This window comes from Gavia stellata, chromosome 7, assembly GCF_030936135.1.
Source record: "Gavia stellata isolate bGavSte3 chromosome 7, bGavSte3.hap2, whole genome shotgun sequence".
In the NCBI taxonomy this organism is placed as follows: Eukaryota; Metazoa; Chordata; class Aves; order Gaviiformes; family Gaviidae; genus Gavia; species Gavia stellata.
Window position 1 is genome coordinate 36288437 of NC_082600.1, and position 16202 is coordinate 36304638.

The window sequence follows — 16202 nt, forward strand, 5'->3', positions numbered from 1 at the left end:
ACAAAACTCACGGTTGGCTTTTGGTGAGAGGGTGTTCTGAGAAACTTGAAACTAGGCACAAGTCAGCAAAGCTACCAAGGGTTGGATCTGAAGCAGGGTGCCAGGGAATCAAGAGGACGTTCATGTTGTGCATTCTAAAGCTCATTTGGTCATATTAGTAATGTTTATATAATAAGGAAGTGATTGGTGTGTAATTTTGGTCATTAGGAACAACTGACCTAGCATGGGGCATAGTGCTGCTCAGTTCTTAATTAATAATTATAATACTTCAGGATTGTTAAGAGATATTATTTTAAGTTGCAGTATTTGTGAGTGAAACTTAAAGTACGTTCTCTGAGGCTCCTTGGAAAAGCAAAACAGAACTACATTGCCGACTGTTCTTATACAATATACAATTCATAAGAAAGCAAGCCAGCCATAAATACAGGCATCAATTAATAAAAAGGGAGATGTATGAAATAGGCAGTAGGAGACCCAGAAGCATAAGGGATTAGAATGTCCAAAATACTACAGATAAGTATTAGTGTTGGGGAGTAGGATACTATAAACTTACATTGTAAGTTTCTCTGGTTCCTATCCCAGTCACAGCTGTCCTTTCTTCTGAGCATTTTTCTGGAATTGGTATTTGACTAGGATTAATTTGTGATACAGCAAAAATTACTTGCAATAGAAACTATGCATTTCTTAGAATCTAATTCTTTCTTATGCTACTGTGAGATTTCAAGCTGAACTGGCTTTATGCGGAGTCACGTCAATGGAAAATATGAAATGATTAAAGATGTTCAGTATTTTCAGTAAATGACCATAAGTGATTTTCTCTAAGGCAGAGTGTGTATTAACACACTGTTAATTCTCTTTAGAGGAGGAGTGAATATTGAAATATTCCATGGAGTTTAATAATGTGGATTAACATTTATATAATCATTTTATATACAGTAATTAAGTATTTATGTAGAAAAGCTCTGAGAAGAGGAAGGTAAATCAGAAACCACAGTAGATCCAATGGAGAGTGCCTGCACAATTGCCTCAGAGGAAGTCCAAAAACAGTATTGGGAGACTTATTTTACCAGTCACAACTGAACAACACAGCTGAATACAAAGTACTGTATTATACAATCTTTTCATATTTAGCTGTTCGGATTAGAAGAATTATAGTGAATGTATTGACAACAATTACAATGGTCTTGCAGGTAGTTAGCAGCTACAAAGCATTGAGATTTGCCGAGAAATTAGTTATTTGTATAGTTGCAGCTCTATAATTAGCTGATATAGTCTTGACATTTTATGGTGGTAATTCTATAACTACAGGGTAGATGCAAGAGAAACTAATTACATGCTAACTCTTAATGCTGTCATGTTATATTTTGATAATTCATCATTTGACCTATGTCAGTACTCTGTATTTAGGACAGTCAGCACTCAACATTGCTACTTCAGAACTTTTTTCTGTCTCGGTACTTTGGAAATGGTTAGTCGTGCTTTTATTGTAACCAAACTGAATTTGTGCCATGTTCTGTTGGCTGATGAACTGCAATTTTTTTGCATAAGCTCCAGGTTGTTCATAATGTGTTGCTGTAGGCACTTTGGTAAAATCATAATTTAGTTTCAGTGAACTCCGTTCAAAACATTGAAAATCCCTCATTAAAATTTCCTAATTGATCATTAAAACAGTCTATATTCATATGCTTACAGAAGATTAGTGCTGAAACTATCATGCTTGATCTATGCCAGATGGATAAGATTTTGGGAATATATGACAGGAAAACACAGACATTTCAAGAATAAAGCAAGCTTAAAAATACAGGTTTGTCCATATTACATACACAAGAAACTTGGTGGTTTGGAGCAGAAACATGAAATTCGGTATTGGTGTCATTTTGAGATCAGGAATGTTTTTTGTTTTCCCGGAGATAATCTCATCATATCTTGTAACTTTTTATGAGTTATAAGACACAAAACCAGCATTTCTACTTACTCGGTCTAATTAATTAAATTCTTATTCTGCTTAAGCAAAATCTTGTAGTCCTGGTGGTCTACACCATGTAAGCTCTAATTTATTTGCTATTCCAAGTGTTGGCTTTAAGGACCTAGTCTGAATTAAATCTATGTGTGATGTTCAAGTGAAATATATTTTCCTGTTCACTCCCCGAGCCCCAGTTCCAAGGGGAAATACACTGCACTGAATGAGTTTTTTGAAGTCTTGCATTTGGTGTGGGAATAGTGCCTTGTGTACAATAATATGTTATTGTTGTATTGTGATGGGAACTGAGGTGGAAATTATGACCAGCGAACTACGTCTGCTAGTGTTTGTGAGCTCTGCTTGGGCCACCTAGAACTGGTGATTTTGGAGAGATGTAGAAAATCTTTGTTTTGGCAGACTTAAGTCATCTGGCATTGGAGTCACTGTGTTTTTGGAAACAAGAGAAAGTCCTACTCATGTATTGGCATTTTAGGTGAGGAAGAAACTTGTCAGCATACTTTTTCTTTGGGTTTTTTTTCTTTCTTGAAGAAAAATGAAGAAGGTGCAATGTCAAAGTTCATAGCACCATAGACTATAGTAAAAAGTGTGTTGCGTAATCTAGAATAAAATTGGAAATGACACTCCCAATGTCTAAGGTTAAAATAATGTGAATGGTTATGCTTACCAACTTAAGTCACAGACGACTTTTTTTTAACTTTATACCACCAGATGGCAATCTAACATAACATTTTGATCATTGGTGAAAGAATGAGTTTTGAGCATCTGTTCGGAGATACTGTCCTTTCCTCATTGTGAATTAAGTAGTGTTGAAGTTGCTTGGAAAGTCACTGAATTAGGTGTTACAAGCAGTACTGATACTATGATATGGATTTGGTAACACTATAATACACTTTATTCTTTCTGTATTCATAAAGAATTGCATCAAAGATTGCCTCAACTTTTAAAAACAAAATGAAACTTGGTGCTATATAACAAAGCATCGACATAGGATATGCAGAAAGCCCCAACAAAAGTAATTTTCAAAAGAACAGGGAAAAATGTAGATGGAGTTTGGAAATAATGTAAATTAATAAAACCATTCTGTCTTTAAATTAATCAGGCTAGTAATCTTCTGATGAAGGTTTTCCTCAACTTGACTAAGATCCTACATTTTCCACTGTAAATTGTAATTTAATTCCTCTAGAATAAATTAAACAAAACAAACTAAAACTTGTTAAGTGCAAATTCACAGGAGTAGTTTTCTGTGAATGGAATGTTAACTTGTACTAAGTGCCTAGTGTTTGTGATCTGGACAAGTAGTTGGCTGCCTTAATGCATGGCTGAAAATAGCCAACATAACAAATTTGAATACTTTTGTGAAGTTTTTGTAAAGGAAACAACATGTTTCTTTTAATGGCTTTCAAAAAACTATTTATACATATTTTTTTACTTAAGTGAAGCATAAAGAATGCAGAGACATGTCAGTCTTTAAGCAGCATCTAAATTTTAGCACTTAGGCCTGTAATTACCAGTGGAGAATACCATTTTGACTCCCCATCCAACAGACACTTAGGTAACTGATATTACCCATGCTTTTGAAAATGCCAGCATGCATGTGCTTACCATTACATCTTTTGTAAATATCTTCTACTAGGTATTTGATCTGTCTTTGGTGGTGTAAGTCAATTTTCAGGAAGGTGTAATACATACAACAAAAAGTGATTTAGATGCAGGCATTCCTTTGTTACAGCAGGATAATTGTTTAGTTCCTTTTGTAAAATTCATGTTACTATTTTATTGCCAGGCTACTGCCACAATAAAAATTCTGAGTTAGTTTGGTGGCAGTAGCAGTGAAGCCTGCCAAAATCTAACCTAGAATCAAGAACTCATGTGAAGAGTCAGTTAGCCTGAATCCCTTGCTAAGAGGGAAGCGCTTATGTTGGAGAATAAGCAGGCAGCATGTTTGTGCTGAAAACGGAAAGGAAGTTTTCCTTAAATTTGTTTTGTAGACAAGTTGTTCTGATAGCTTTAAAATACCATAGACTCTGTCCAGAATGTACTCAGCAGCAAAAGTACTAAATTATAAATTTACAATTGATTGGCAAGAATAGGTTATCATAAAATACACAGTGGTGCCAATTCAGATTTTTTGACCTGTGTGGCTTTCACAGTGAAATGCTGCACTGCAATGCTGCACCCTACAATCACCTCCAATAAAGCAGTCACTCTCTGTGTGTGTGTGTGTGTGTGTATACACACACACTGTGTGTGATACGTGACCATTTTGGATTGATTCACTGCAATGATTTGATGTCACTTTCTTTCAATCATAGCTTCAGTAAATTTTTTAAAAAAAATATTAAGTTGAAGATTTTTCAAGGCAAGTTAGTGTTAAGAAATTAGAAATGCAAGGCATTATACTTCATGTAAATATGTCTGATTAAGTGTGGTTCCACGAACAAGCAAATCTCAATCTCAGAGCAATGGGGAAGTCCTGGAAAAAACTAGCTATGTCTTGAGGAGATGTACGTTTTGTTACGCTGTAGCAGCTGAATATTTTTCTCATTAAACATACAAGCATAATACCAAGGAGAACAAAACTCTAAGGAATAGAAGTGCTATGAAATGGTTTTGCAGTTCACTGGACAATTCTAAAAAGATGCAATCTAACCAAAATATTTTGCTTATTGGGGCAGGAAATTGTTTCCCAAAACAGTACCCAGGCTACTTTGTAAAGCTGAGTATCAAACAAAGGAAAATAGAGGGACTTACAAGGACAAAAGCAAACCTGCTGGTGAAATTTGACGAGTCAGAATTTGAGATGTCTTATATGATCTCTGTTACAATGCTAGAGGTATTACCAATATTCCTTCTTCCATATGCTTTGTCTTTTGTTTAGAAATGCAAAGTGAGATCCTGGCATGTTGACATCTGTTTAAAAAAAAAAAAAAATTGGTAACCTCTGTAGCTGCCTTATTAGAAGTTGCAGACATAGGTATCTATAGCTATCTATATTAACTGATGTAAATATAGTATTTTACTCAAGAAGTGTCTCAAAGTTTCATAGGAAGTGTTTTGATGGAATATTCCAATATACAAGGAAAACACATGAAAAGTTACATTTTTTCCCCCCTTTCCATTTGATTCAGATGACTCATCTCAGCTCTGTGTGTTCAGAACTTACTATCTGGAAATCTTACTGCGGTAACTGAAATAAAACTTGACCAGCAGATATACTGCATAACGTTGATTTCTATTCGTGAAGGAAATATAGCACTTGTACTTCTTATGACTTGCGCTTATTTTCTCAGCTTTTTAGGTATTTCTTGTTTATAATTTTTCAGAGTAAAGTAGTATGCTTGAAAGGTTGTTTCATGTAAGATGTTACAGAAAAGCTGTCCTTTTGTGTAGATTTTGCCATGCAATACGTGTATCAAATCCATTCTAAACAGAAATGTATGGATAAGCATGTATCATCACTAGGTCTCTCTACCTGATCTGTGTTTCAGTAAAAACACAGTGGCATGCTTTGACATTAGATAAGTTTTCCCCACACCTCTGATTTTTTTTTTTTTTTTTTTCCCTGGAAAAACTATATTCTGTACGGAAGATCTGTTAAGTTTTGTTCTTTGTATTGATGAGGAAAGAGGTAAAACATTCATTCAGAGATAGCTGGAGTGAAAAAAACACCACAAAAACCAAACACAAAATTGGATGTTCAGAACAGCAACCAAATCAGTTTTCTGGCATTTCAGATAAATATTTTACTGCCACATTGCCTTTGTCTTGCACAAAGCTATCTTTCTTGCTCACAGCAACCAACAAAAGCTATGGAGTCAGGGAAGGGGAGTGGACAGACTGGCAGGGCCAGCCTGTACGACTGTGTCAGCTAGAGGCTTCTGAATTGCTTTTGGCCTGAAACCGCCTGTTGCTGAGTAATGGGATTGTCATTATTTTTTGGACAGTTTCTCAGGGTAGTAAGAGGGAGTGAAATAAAGCATTTTTCAAAGCATTTTGTCCTTCAAGGAGAGAAACTATTGGACATCTCATTGTTTGGCTTGTGTCTATGTTTACTTTAAATAGTGAAAAATTAGAATACTGTTGGGGAGGGGGCGGGAAGGGCAGTGTCTTTTGGGTTCCATGTCCAGAGGACAGTTGTGTATAAACGTATTAGCTTGTGGACATAGAGAATCTAGTTTCAGTTTTTAGTGTGCTACACTTGTCCTTGTGACCCCAAGAAAGTTACCCTTCCCTTACCCTCATGCCTGTGTTTCACATTTGTAAAACAAAAACGTGCTTTTACTGAGAAAAAGACTGTATACATATGGTACTCTGTGAGGGTATGTATCGATGTAAATATGGACAACACAAAGTTCGGGTAATGCTTCTCCGGGGTGGAACATATGGGTAGGCTGTGGTTGCAACCTTACCACAAAATTTAAGATCATATGGTGAATTGGCTGGCTAGAGCCTCCTCGGTGCTCTCTTCTGTTTCCTTGTGTCCTTTCTCTTTTCCTCCCTTCACTTATGTAAATTTTGTTCTAGAGTTGATCTGTTTTTTTCCTTGCTCGTTTGCTAATATTGAAGTAATAACTAGCAATTTTCATTAATTACAAATTTCTTCATTATTTACCTAGAATTTAAAGTTATTTTAAGTTTCTGTTTAACATAACTGTGGTTTTGAAGTAAATTTGTACCATCCTCTATGCATATTCAGGTACAGTTCTGAAAAGGTGCAAATAAAAACCTTGCAGTCCTTAGGATATATGTGTAAATACCATTTAAAAGGATAGCACAAATAACTACACATAGTGGGTTCAGATCATTAAGTCATCTTGGAAATCAGATTTGCAGCTGCTTATACAGAGAAGCAAGAAATGGGAGTTATTGTAAGCAAGCTGAAAATATGTGCTGTCAAAATCAGCTTGTCCTGTGATCATCTGATTTACATCCTTCTGCTGCACAAATCAGTACGTTCAGAGTTGCTGAATTTGATACGTTTCAGTGCAAAATTGAGTACCCTGATCTGTGAAAATGGAAGTGCAAGCTCTGCTTTCATTAACACTTCACCATTATTGCTGTTGTATCAGACAGTATTGGGAGGGGGGGGAAAATCAACACCTAGTGATGCATATAATGCTTCCTGCAATACCTTAACAGTAGGGGTTTTTTACCTCTAGGGTAGAGAGAAAAGGAAAAGAATTGCTTGCTATGAGCTGGAAAAGCAGCTCAGTTGGCTCTGGCAGTGAGGGGGTTGACTGACAGTCTGCAGTGCAGTGGAGTTAGCTGAGCTCCCTATATGGCTGTGGATTAGCTATATGCTAACACTGATAGGAGAAGAGGAGCTGTACAGAGCGCAGTGAGCTGACGGTGGAGGCGATCAGAGTCTCAGCAGAGCTGACTCCTCAAGAGCCATGGCTGAAGGGGGTGAAGGAGGGGAAGATGAAATACAGTTCCTACGGACTGTAAGTATCTGCTTTTTATAGGTCACGTAGTACATGATTTTATGTCTCATGTCTACATGTCTATTCCTTTTCTCTTGTATTAAAAATAAAGTGTTATTTCTGTGCTGGGCTTTGCCAAATGGGAGAATTGATTTAGTCAGTGGGGAAAAAATAAAGCAAGAATATGAGCTTTAATAGCATCAGGCAGTCTCAGTCTGTTCTTCCTTGAATCTGCTCAATAGCCAGTTCGGTATAAGGAGACCTATTTCCGCTGTAATCCCCTGTGTTTGAAGCGTCCTCGTCAACTTTGTACTTGGGTTTCTAAATGTAGCATGCCAAATATCTGACCTCTGAAACTTCTGTCTAGGTTAGATTTCACTGACATTAACAGAAGCTTTGCAAATAGGAGAGCCTTAAAATGATGAATAAACCAAGCAAGCCCTTGATGACCTCTTCTGATAAACATGCACACAGAAGCACAGTGGTGTGTAGGGAATACCAACAGATGCTGAAGTTGGGGCTCTGCAAATGTTTGGGGTCTTGCCTCTGCTTAAAAGAAGCTTATTTTAAAAGGAGATAAGGATTTCTTTGGGAAGGGGTGTTAATTAGTGAAATAGCCTTCACTTGGTGTAATTTTCTATAAAGAGCCCTCACACCATTCTTTCCTAAAGCTTTACACAAATCTAGTATGACAACCAATTTGGACTTTTAAGCAAGTAGTGTTCATGCATTAATTTTTGGGAAGAGGATAAGATCCTTTTCATGTGTCATCTTGTGTCTCTCATTATTTTTACCCTTCATGACTAAGAGTGTGTTGTTGTGTAACTAGCATGAAAAAACTGCTATTGATGTATGTAGTCCCCCCTCCCATACTATCTTTCCTTTGCATTTATCAGAAATAATGTTCCAGAAACAGTCTCCTCTAGAGTTGACACAACTTTAAAAGGATAAGTCTCTAAAATAAAACATGCCAAGTGACCAAAGTAGGAAATTACAAGACTGATTTCTGGGAGGCTGCAAATATTTATTTCTGGGAATTAAAGGTTGGAGAGTGGTGATGGCTGCTGCTGCTTATGTAAATTGTTTAGGTGTCATGAAGTGTCATTAGCACTTTTAAGCCTGGGAGAATTTAATGGGGGAAGGGAAATGGATAATCACAATGAAGTATCCTTTTCAACGTCCCTTCCCTCCACTCCACTTTTCAGAGGTATCTATTTTACATAGTTTAGTAGGTTACTCAGCCTTTAGGAGAAAGTGCTTTTATCTGAGACAGGAGCTTTAAATGGATGTCCTTCATCCTTTCACTTTCTAACATGTTGCCTTAACTGAACAGTCTTCCTCAGTAATGAAGTGAGAAGCTTTGCCTGTGTGTGCTACATGAGATGGCAATTTCTGCTGCTGTGACCCATTCTCATGCTAGTAGAACTCTACTGCACTTCTTTCCAACAGGTAAAATAAAGCCCTAAATAGAGGTGGGGGCCAAAAATGGAAACAGCAAAAGTGAGACTATGCAGAAGTGTTCCTTCCACTTGGTGTTAGGAAACCTTTTACAGGGAAGAAAATGGACTAGAGTTCTCTCTTGGAAGCCCTGGCTTCTCCTTGCTGTGAACAATCATGTCAGATACTGCTGTCTCCTTTCCATTATAACTTCCTTCACCTTCGTGGAGAAGGGATCAATTGTTGTTTTGCAATACACTGAGAAAGGAACCATTTATTAGGTAGAGTGCTACAGTGATGTAAGCCTTCAGTACTTATTAGTTACAGCTTTTATTGCTGCCTCAACACCGTTTGTACATACAAACATCCAGTACAGTAGCCCTTTAGAACTGTTCCAGTGAAATTGTTGATAAATCAGGATCTTTTCCAGATCAAAATGTTTTCTGGGAATTTGGATTGCTGGTGAAGTTTCCCACGCTTGTGTAGCTGAATCTTCCTTTGAAATTGTTGATCTCTGTATTCTTATTTTTGAGCCTGTAGACAGAAGTGCTCTAGGATGTTTTAGGCTTTCAGAGATAACTCTTTGTGAGGTATAAAATAAGATTGGATCTCTCTTGATCCAAAAAGATCCTACAGTATTTTTTGAAAGAGCAAGAGAATTAACTCTTAAGTCTAATAAAATTAATTTTTGCTTCCTTAAAGGGAAACTTTCCCTTTGTCCCCCATTTTTTTGTTGGTTATGATCTTTTATTTTCTTCCTGATCTAAGTTATTGTGTAGTTTTGTGTGTTATTTTCAGGCTCTCCCTTCATATAGAAGGGCTAGAAGCTCAGTAATGCATAAAAATGATAACTGTATTTGTTCCTAGGGAGCAGCAAACTTGTGGGCATATTTATAAAGTTTGATGGAAAGCTTTTCACTATCACTTCCTGTTCCAAGACATTCCTCATATTTGATTAATCTGGCAGCAATGGGAATGAAAAAGACCTTAAGAATAAATTCCAGAGAGGGAAGGACAAGAACACTTTCATTGTCATCATTGTTGTAATAGTAGTATGTTTTCAGTACTCATTTCAAGTAAGTCCTGTTTCTAGTGTGAAGTCTTTATATGCATTGATAGTGTTTAAAGGAAGGTGTTACTAATACAGTGTAATTTCCTGTCTTAATTTTTCCTTGACTTGTAAGTTCAGTATTAATATAACTAAATATGTAAACACCGACAGATTTTTCTTGCACTGCTACCCTGCTGCTGTGTCTTTGTTAGGAAATCTTTGATGTTTTGTTTCTGTAATAATTAAATGCTTGGAATTGTTTCTCTAGTTTTCTTGTTGGTGGCTTTCATCTGGATTTGACTCTGGATTTTCAGTGTATGTGTGCCTACTTGCACGTCACGTATGGAAGAGAAAAGCAAAGCATGTGTTACATGTGTGTAATATGCGGTACTGCTATCTCTTTGTTTCCTGCCCTGGTAATGTTTGTTCTTTAGATTACTTCCCCCTAGTGTTTCTTTGTTACCCCTTCCTAAGGTATGAATGCATGAGAAATTAATGAAAGTGATGTTTGTGCAGCATTAGGTGAGAACACATATGTTAACCGGTGCTGTTTTGAGATAACATGCTGAGGGATATAGAGGGAACCCTGTTGCCCTTGGCAATGTGATGAGTGAGTGTAAAGCATTCTCATTCAAGCCTTTCCTAGCTACCGGGACTTTACTACTGTGACAAGTTGACAAAGTCCTCTCCTCTCTGGAAATTATTTCCAAGTTTTCTGTCATTCCCACTGCTGCCAAATAATCAAGTATGAGGTGATGCCTTGGAGCAGATAGCATTTGTCTTCCTCCATCAGAAATACCTGTATAGTCACTTACTAACAGAGAGCATGACTGGAGCGGGGTGGGGGGAAAAAATGTCACACCCCCGCCCAAAGCATAGGAGCAGTTTAAATGTACTTGTAATGAAGCATGTCAAAGTTATTTCCCATCTTAGAGTCCAAATTATGGTAGCAACTTCAGTTAATAGGTGTATTGCTTTGTTATTTCTCCTGAAATTCATTGTATTAATGGAAAGTGTTTCCACTTATTTTAATACAAATAAATATATTTTTTTGAGATGACTCATAATACATTGGTCAAGAAAGTTTTGCCTTGTTTACCATGGATCTGAACAGAGTGTGTGTTGGTGTGTATGGGTATTAATGGGTGTATGCCTTTGTGCATGTGTCTCTGTATGAGTGACTCTTTCCCCAGCTGGTTACAAATTCTTCATTTTTCTGAGTGATAAAGACCTTAACTGATTCTTCTTCGACTTTTGCTCCTTTAACTGCTTGTCTCAATGACCTAATTTTAAGTGTTCTGATAAACCTCTCCAATCACTATCTAAAAATTTACAGGTAGGAGTGGGAAATTGTTTTCTGTCATAGACTGAGTGTAATTATCTGTTGTACTTAAATAGCAAAGTAGTGTTGTTACAAAGACCTAGAATAGAATATTTGGATTTAATTTTTTTCAAGATCTTGTCCATGTATGTAGATTTACACAATAAGTTTACAGAATTTTTTTTTCAGGTGTGTTTTTGATCATTTGTGTATTAAATTGCTGCTCAGAATCAAGACAATTGCAGGGCTCATACACATTTGTATGTGTATATACTTTCCTATCTATGTTGCTTGAGAATGAGCTCTTCCACTGTTCAGATGTTACAGATGAGATGGGAAGTTATCTCAGTTTTACAATATGAGTGTGAGTTAGTGAAAATGATTGAAAAAAAGAAAATCTGTTGCCAAATGTAAATATAAAAAGTGATTATATAATGACTTTTTAAATTATTTTAGGAGTTGTACTAAAGCACTTCAGTTTACCCAGGATTAGTGTGGCATAAATCAGTTCTTCTTTAGATGCTTTTAATACATGTTGTTTTATCAAATCTGTGTCCTTAGTGGTGTATCCCTAGTGACATAACAAAGAATGTGTGAAGTGGAAACATTAAAATAATTCATCCTTAAGAGTCCAACTTAATAGTTATGCTAATAACTGCATGCTGATATTCTGTAGCACAGATCTCTGTGGCTTGATTCAGTAAACTATGAATATCTGCTATATAATGCTCACCAGATAAATACTTGCAAACAAATATATCGGACAAATGTCCAAATGTCAGACAATAATGAAAGATATTTCTAGGGAGAAGTTTTTAGCCATGGTTAATTAAAAACTGGGAAAATACAGAAATTGTTCTCACTGAGTTGTGTATGAGATTATATAAAGTGATACAGAAATGTGTATATAGTAAAAGTCACAAAGGCTAAGGAGTGCCTTAAGATCAAATCGGTGGAATTTCCCTGAAGCCCCTTTCAAGGGAGCTGGCTCAGGTTCTACATGCTTCTTGAACAGCTGAGCGTGTTATGTGGTATTGTTTTCAAATTAATTAGGACTTTTTGTCTGTTGTCACTGAAATGTACTGCAATTCATGATACAGTAGTTGTCCATTAGTCAATTCCTTTTAGGAAAAGGGTAAAAAGAAAGGAAGAGTAATGTTACATAAAACTTGAGTTGCTTCTGAGAACTGATGTGTATTAGAAGCTTAAGTGATTTTTGAATTAAATGTTTATGTATCTGTTTATCTCTGTGCATTAAATATCCCCCTTCTGATCCTATTGCCACAATTTTTAACAATTGTATAGTAGTCCATACTGCTAAGTCTTCTAAGAAGAACAAAAATAGTACAACAAAATGAGCAAAAACTCCACCATGTCTCTTCAACTGCGTTTAAAAAAAGTCTTTCAAATGGATTTCTTTTTGCTTCTTAAACCTCAGGCTATCACCAGTGTAGCAATCACTCTTCTTGGCTTATTATCCTTCAGTTTCTACCATGGAAATCGTACTTAATTTTATGAATTTATCCTGACTTGAGTTTCTTAGAACTTTTAGTATCCTTCTTTGTAAATAATGTTGCTCTGTTTTTTCACCCATTGAATTGCCACTTTTACTCCCTGCATGTGTTCTTAACTTCGTGAATAGGTTTGGTCAGTTTGTCACACTATATGCAAAACAAACAGCTTACGCTCATTCTTTGCCTAGGACTATTTCCTTGCTGAAGGTCTGGGTAATATTATAAGACAGATTTACAATGTGACAAATTTTCCAGTGCACTGTGAGTTTTATTTTTTACGAAATAAAGATAAGATCATCTGCAATTAATTGCACCCCCTTTTCAAGGCAGAATTTTAAGCAACTGCTCTACCATACTGTAAACACAACAGTCATGCCTTCAGACTGTATAGTGTGTCAGGCTCCTGGTAAGGAATAGTTCTTTGGGAAAATTACACCATGTTTAGATGAACAGGGAAATGCTTAAGTAGTTTGGTATGTTTAATGTAATGAAAGTTGTTTGAAGTCTATTTAATGGTTGGATTTTTATAGCTGCTGTTGAGGAACAGAGGGGTGAGTAATATAGCCACAACTGCATTATAATTTCATAGAACTCCACGTGATTTGTCTTGATATACTTGGGTCTTTCTCATTCTCTGAGTTAGGATCTTGAGGTCTGTTGTCAGGTTGTGGTGCAAATACAGAATGAGTGGAATGTTTATGCTGCCAAAAGCTTGCAAATAAAATAAGAGGAGAGATAACAGAGAAAGGCAAAAAGGGGATATGAGAAGGCAGTGAAATGATATCCAGCATGTTGTTGGGTAGTAATTTTTACATTCTAATTACAGAAACAATTTATAAAGTAGATTTACTGGTGTCATGAGGGAAAACCCCGTTTAATAAATATTCTGAGAAAAATGCATATGCTAGGTGATAGTGTATTGAACGACTGTATCAGGTAAAGGGGGGTAGAAAGGGGGGTAGAAAGGGGAAAAGGCAAATAGAGTTTTTGCAGATCTGACAGGTGGACAATGAAGACTTGCATCATGGTTAGTCAGAGGTGAAGGCTGATTTCTCTCTATCAAATTGAGGGTAGTTGAGTTAGGGACACACTTCTAAAGGTCCTGGCATCTGTTTCCCTGATACCTTTCTTACATTTTGTTTAGCATGGATCTATAGAATAGACTGTAAACCTAGTTTTTCCTACAAGGACGTAGAGCACTAATATTCAGAGATGCGTTGTACAACATTGCATGTTGTATTATATGTGATGATAGTACATGTATATATGATATATGTATGTATACATATGTCATGATATATTACTTATGTATGGGATATATGTAATTATATGTAATGAGCTGCACTTTTGTAAGCGGCTTCATGTTGGCCCAACATGCAACATTGCACTACATGACCTCAGCATCATGCTTTACTACTGTTTCTTTCTACATCTTAAATTAAAAAAATTGCTATTTCAAAAAGAAGTCAGTGCATGTATTACAATATTATAAATATAGTGTATTGTTACAAACTAATTGCAAGATCAAATATAGTCATGATTGATTTAACTCCTAGGATAGATCTAACTAACTCCTTGTCAGTTTCTTTTCCTTTTTTCTTTCTCAGTTTTTTTTGGGTATCAGTGTCAATGCAAGTCTGCTGAAATAACATCAGATTTCTTACAATCAAGCAAAACTCTTCAATCTCACCTTAAAATGTTAGTGAGTTAAAAGCCTTTTTGATAGCATTTGTGACCATGCAATAGTCCTAAATGAATACTCCAAGCATGCATTTCCCTATTTCCCCCTAGCCCCCCTGGTGGCTGTTGTGGGGATTTGTCTTCTGCTCAGGCTCTACTTTTTGGTGTCTGAAGGGGGATTAATATCTTCAGTAATAAACAGTGAGTTTGCTAGTGCTGTTCCCACATTTTTACAGAATGCAGCAAGTGTGTTGCCTGGTCTCTGTGCCTTTTTTCTAATCCCCTGCCATGCTGACTGGGTATGATTCATATTGAAATCCAGCTGTGAATGTTGCTTCTTTCTCAGTTCCCATGGCAGTGCTGTGACCACACAGCCAAATGCTGCCAGGTGCATTAGATACAGATTCCAAAAATTAAAACAGACTTGCAGGCAGGGAGGAGAAGAAAAATAAATTTGGCATGCAGTTATTTAGAATATACTGAATTCAATCACAGGACACTAGCTTAAAGTAATGTATTTCTTGACTTCATTCATGAAACACATATTTTCCCAAATGGCACATAATAGCAGTGCAGATATATAATAAACACAGACCTCTATAGACAGTAAAATTATCATCTCAATTTAGGAAAACAATTGCTAACATAAACACACTTTAAAAGATTCAGAAAGAAAACATGAGGCATTAATATATGCCTCAATGAATATTTTGTTTTATTTGCTCAGTGTAGAAATTTTAAATTTAACATTGTCTTTAATGTCACTAAAAAGTCGCCAGACCATTCATTATGTCTATGAGTTAGTAGGTTGTAGTGGTTTTGGTGCTGGAAGTTTTAAAACTGTGTACTAGACATTCCTTAAAAAGAATGTATGTTGTTCTAATTGCAGAAGATGTTTTCCTCCTAAATGCTTAATTTGCTTGGGTAACTTTTGGAAACTTGTTTTCTGAAAACTACAGTTATGTTCTGAAGCACAATTGGCAAATATGTGACATCCTCAAAGTGTGTCTAAAGCAGTTCAAGATTGGGATATGCGTAGGAATTATAAAAACCTACAGGACTATTTGATATTTTTTTTTTTCCCCTCCTAGATCTGCTTTTGGTAGTCTCTCACCTGCAGTATGATGCATACATATGTGTGCTTGTCAGCCATTGCACACCTGCTGTCAGTCAACTCTCAGTCTTAACAGGTGTGGTCTAGCTGTAAATAAGAGCTGATGGCCAGTCTGTTGATCAGGTAACCTCTCTTTTCCAGTTCCCTCTTGTGGCACATTGTGTGTATGGTGAGGCGTGGCAGCTTCAGTCAATAGAAGCAATGGCAGAGACAACAGCAACATAAGGTGAAAGATTCAGTAGTAGCATCAGGTTTGTTCCTTCTACTGGGTTTTTATCCAAATAGGCAAATGCTAGTTCCTCAGTAAGATGAGTAGTCAGCACACAGTGGAGCTGTTTTTGGTCCACAGCAAACATCTCTGTCAGTCTTGAGCATTTCAGCTACTTCAGCACTCAACCAGGTTCTCCAATACATTGTACCAGAAAACCAACTTCCCTTGACCCAAGTGCAACAATTTGAATTCTCTCCAACAATATAATACAAAAGAACTGCAACTTAAATAAAATCCTTTACAAATTACTTGTACAAACAATAGAATTTCAACTCAGAGACTTGAAACAGCTGTTTAGCAGCAGATGCAGAACTGATTTAAAACACTGAAGATTTAACATGCTTTCAAGATTGCATCAGCAGTACCATGGACAAATAGGAGTACAAGGATCATCAAGCTTAAAATATATA

The 16202-nt window shown here is 36.4% G+C and overlaps 1 protein-coding gene across 1 annotated transcript in view; it reads left to right on the top strand.

The window, feature by feature from the left end:
• The first annotated feature begins 7374 nt into the window (after positions 1-7374).
• RYR3 (ryanodine receptor 3) overlaps positions 7375-16202 on the top strand; it is a 239895-nt gene continuing 231067 nt past the window's right edge. The window contains exon 1 of the mRNA XM_059819553.1: positions 7375-7425. Coding sequence (XP_059675536.1) covers positions 7375-7425 — 51 coding nt within the window. The remainder of the gene's footprint in view (positions 7426-16202) is intronic.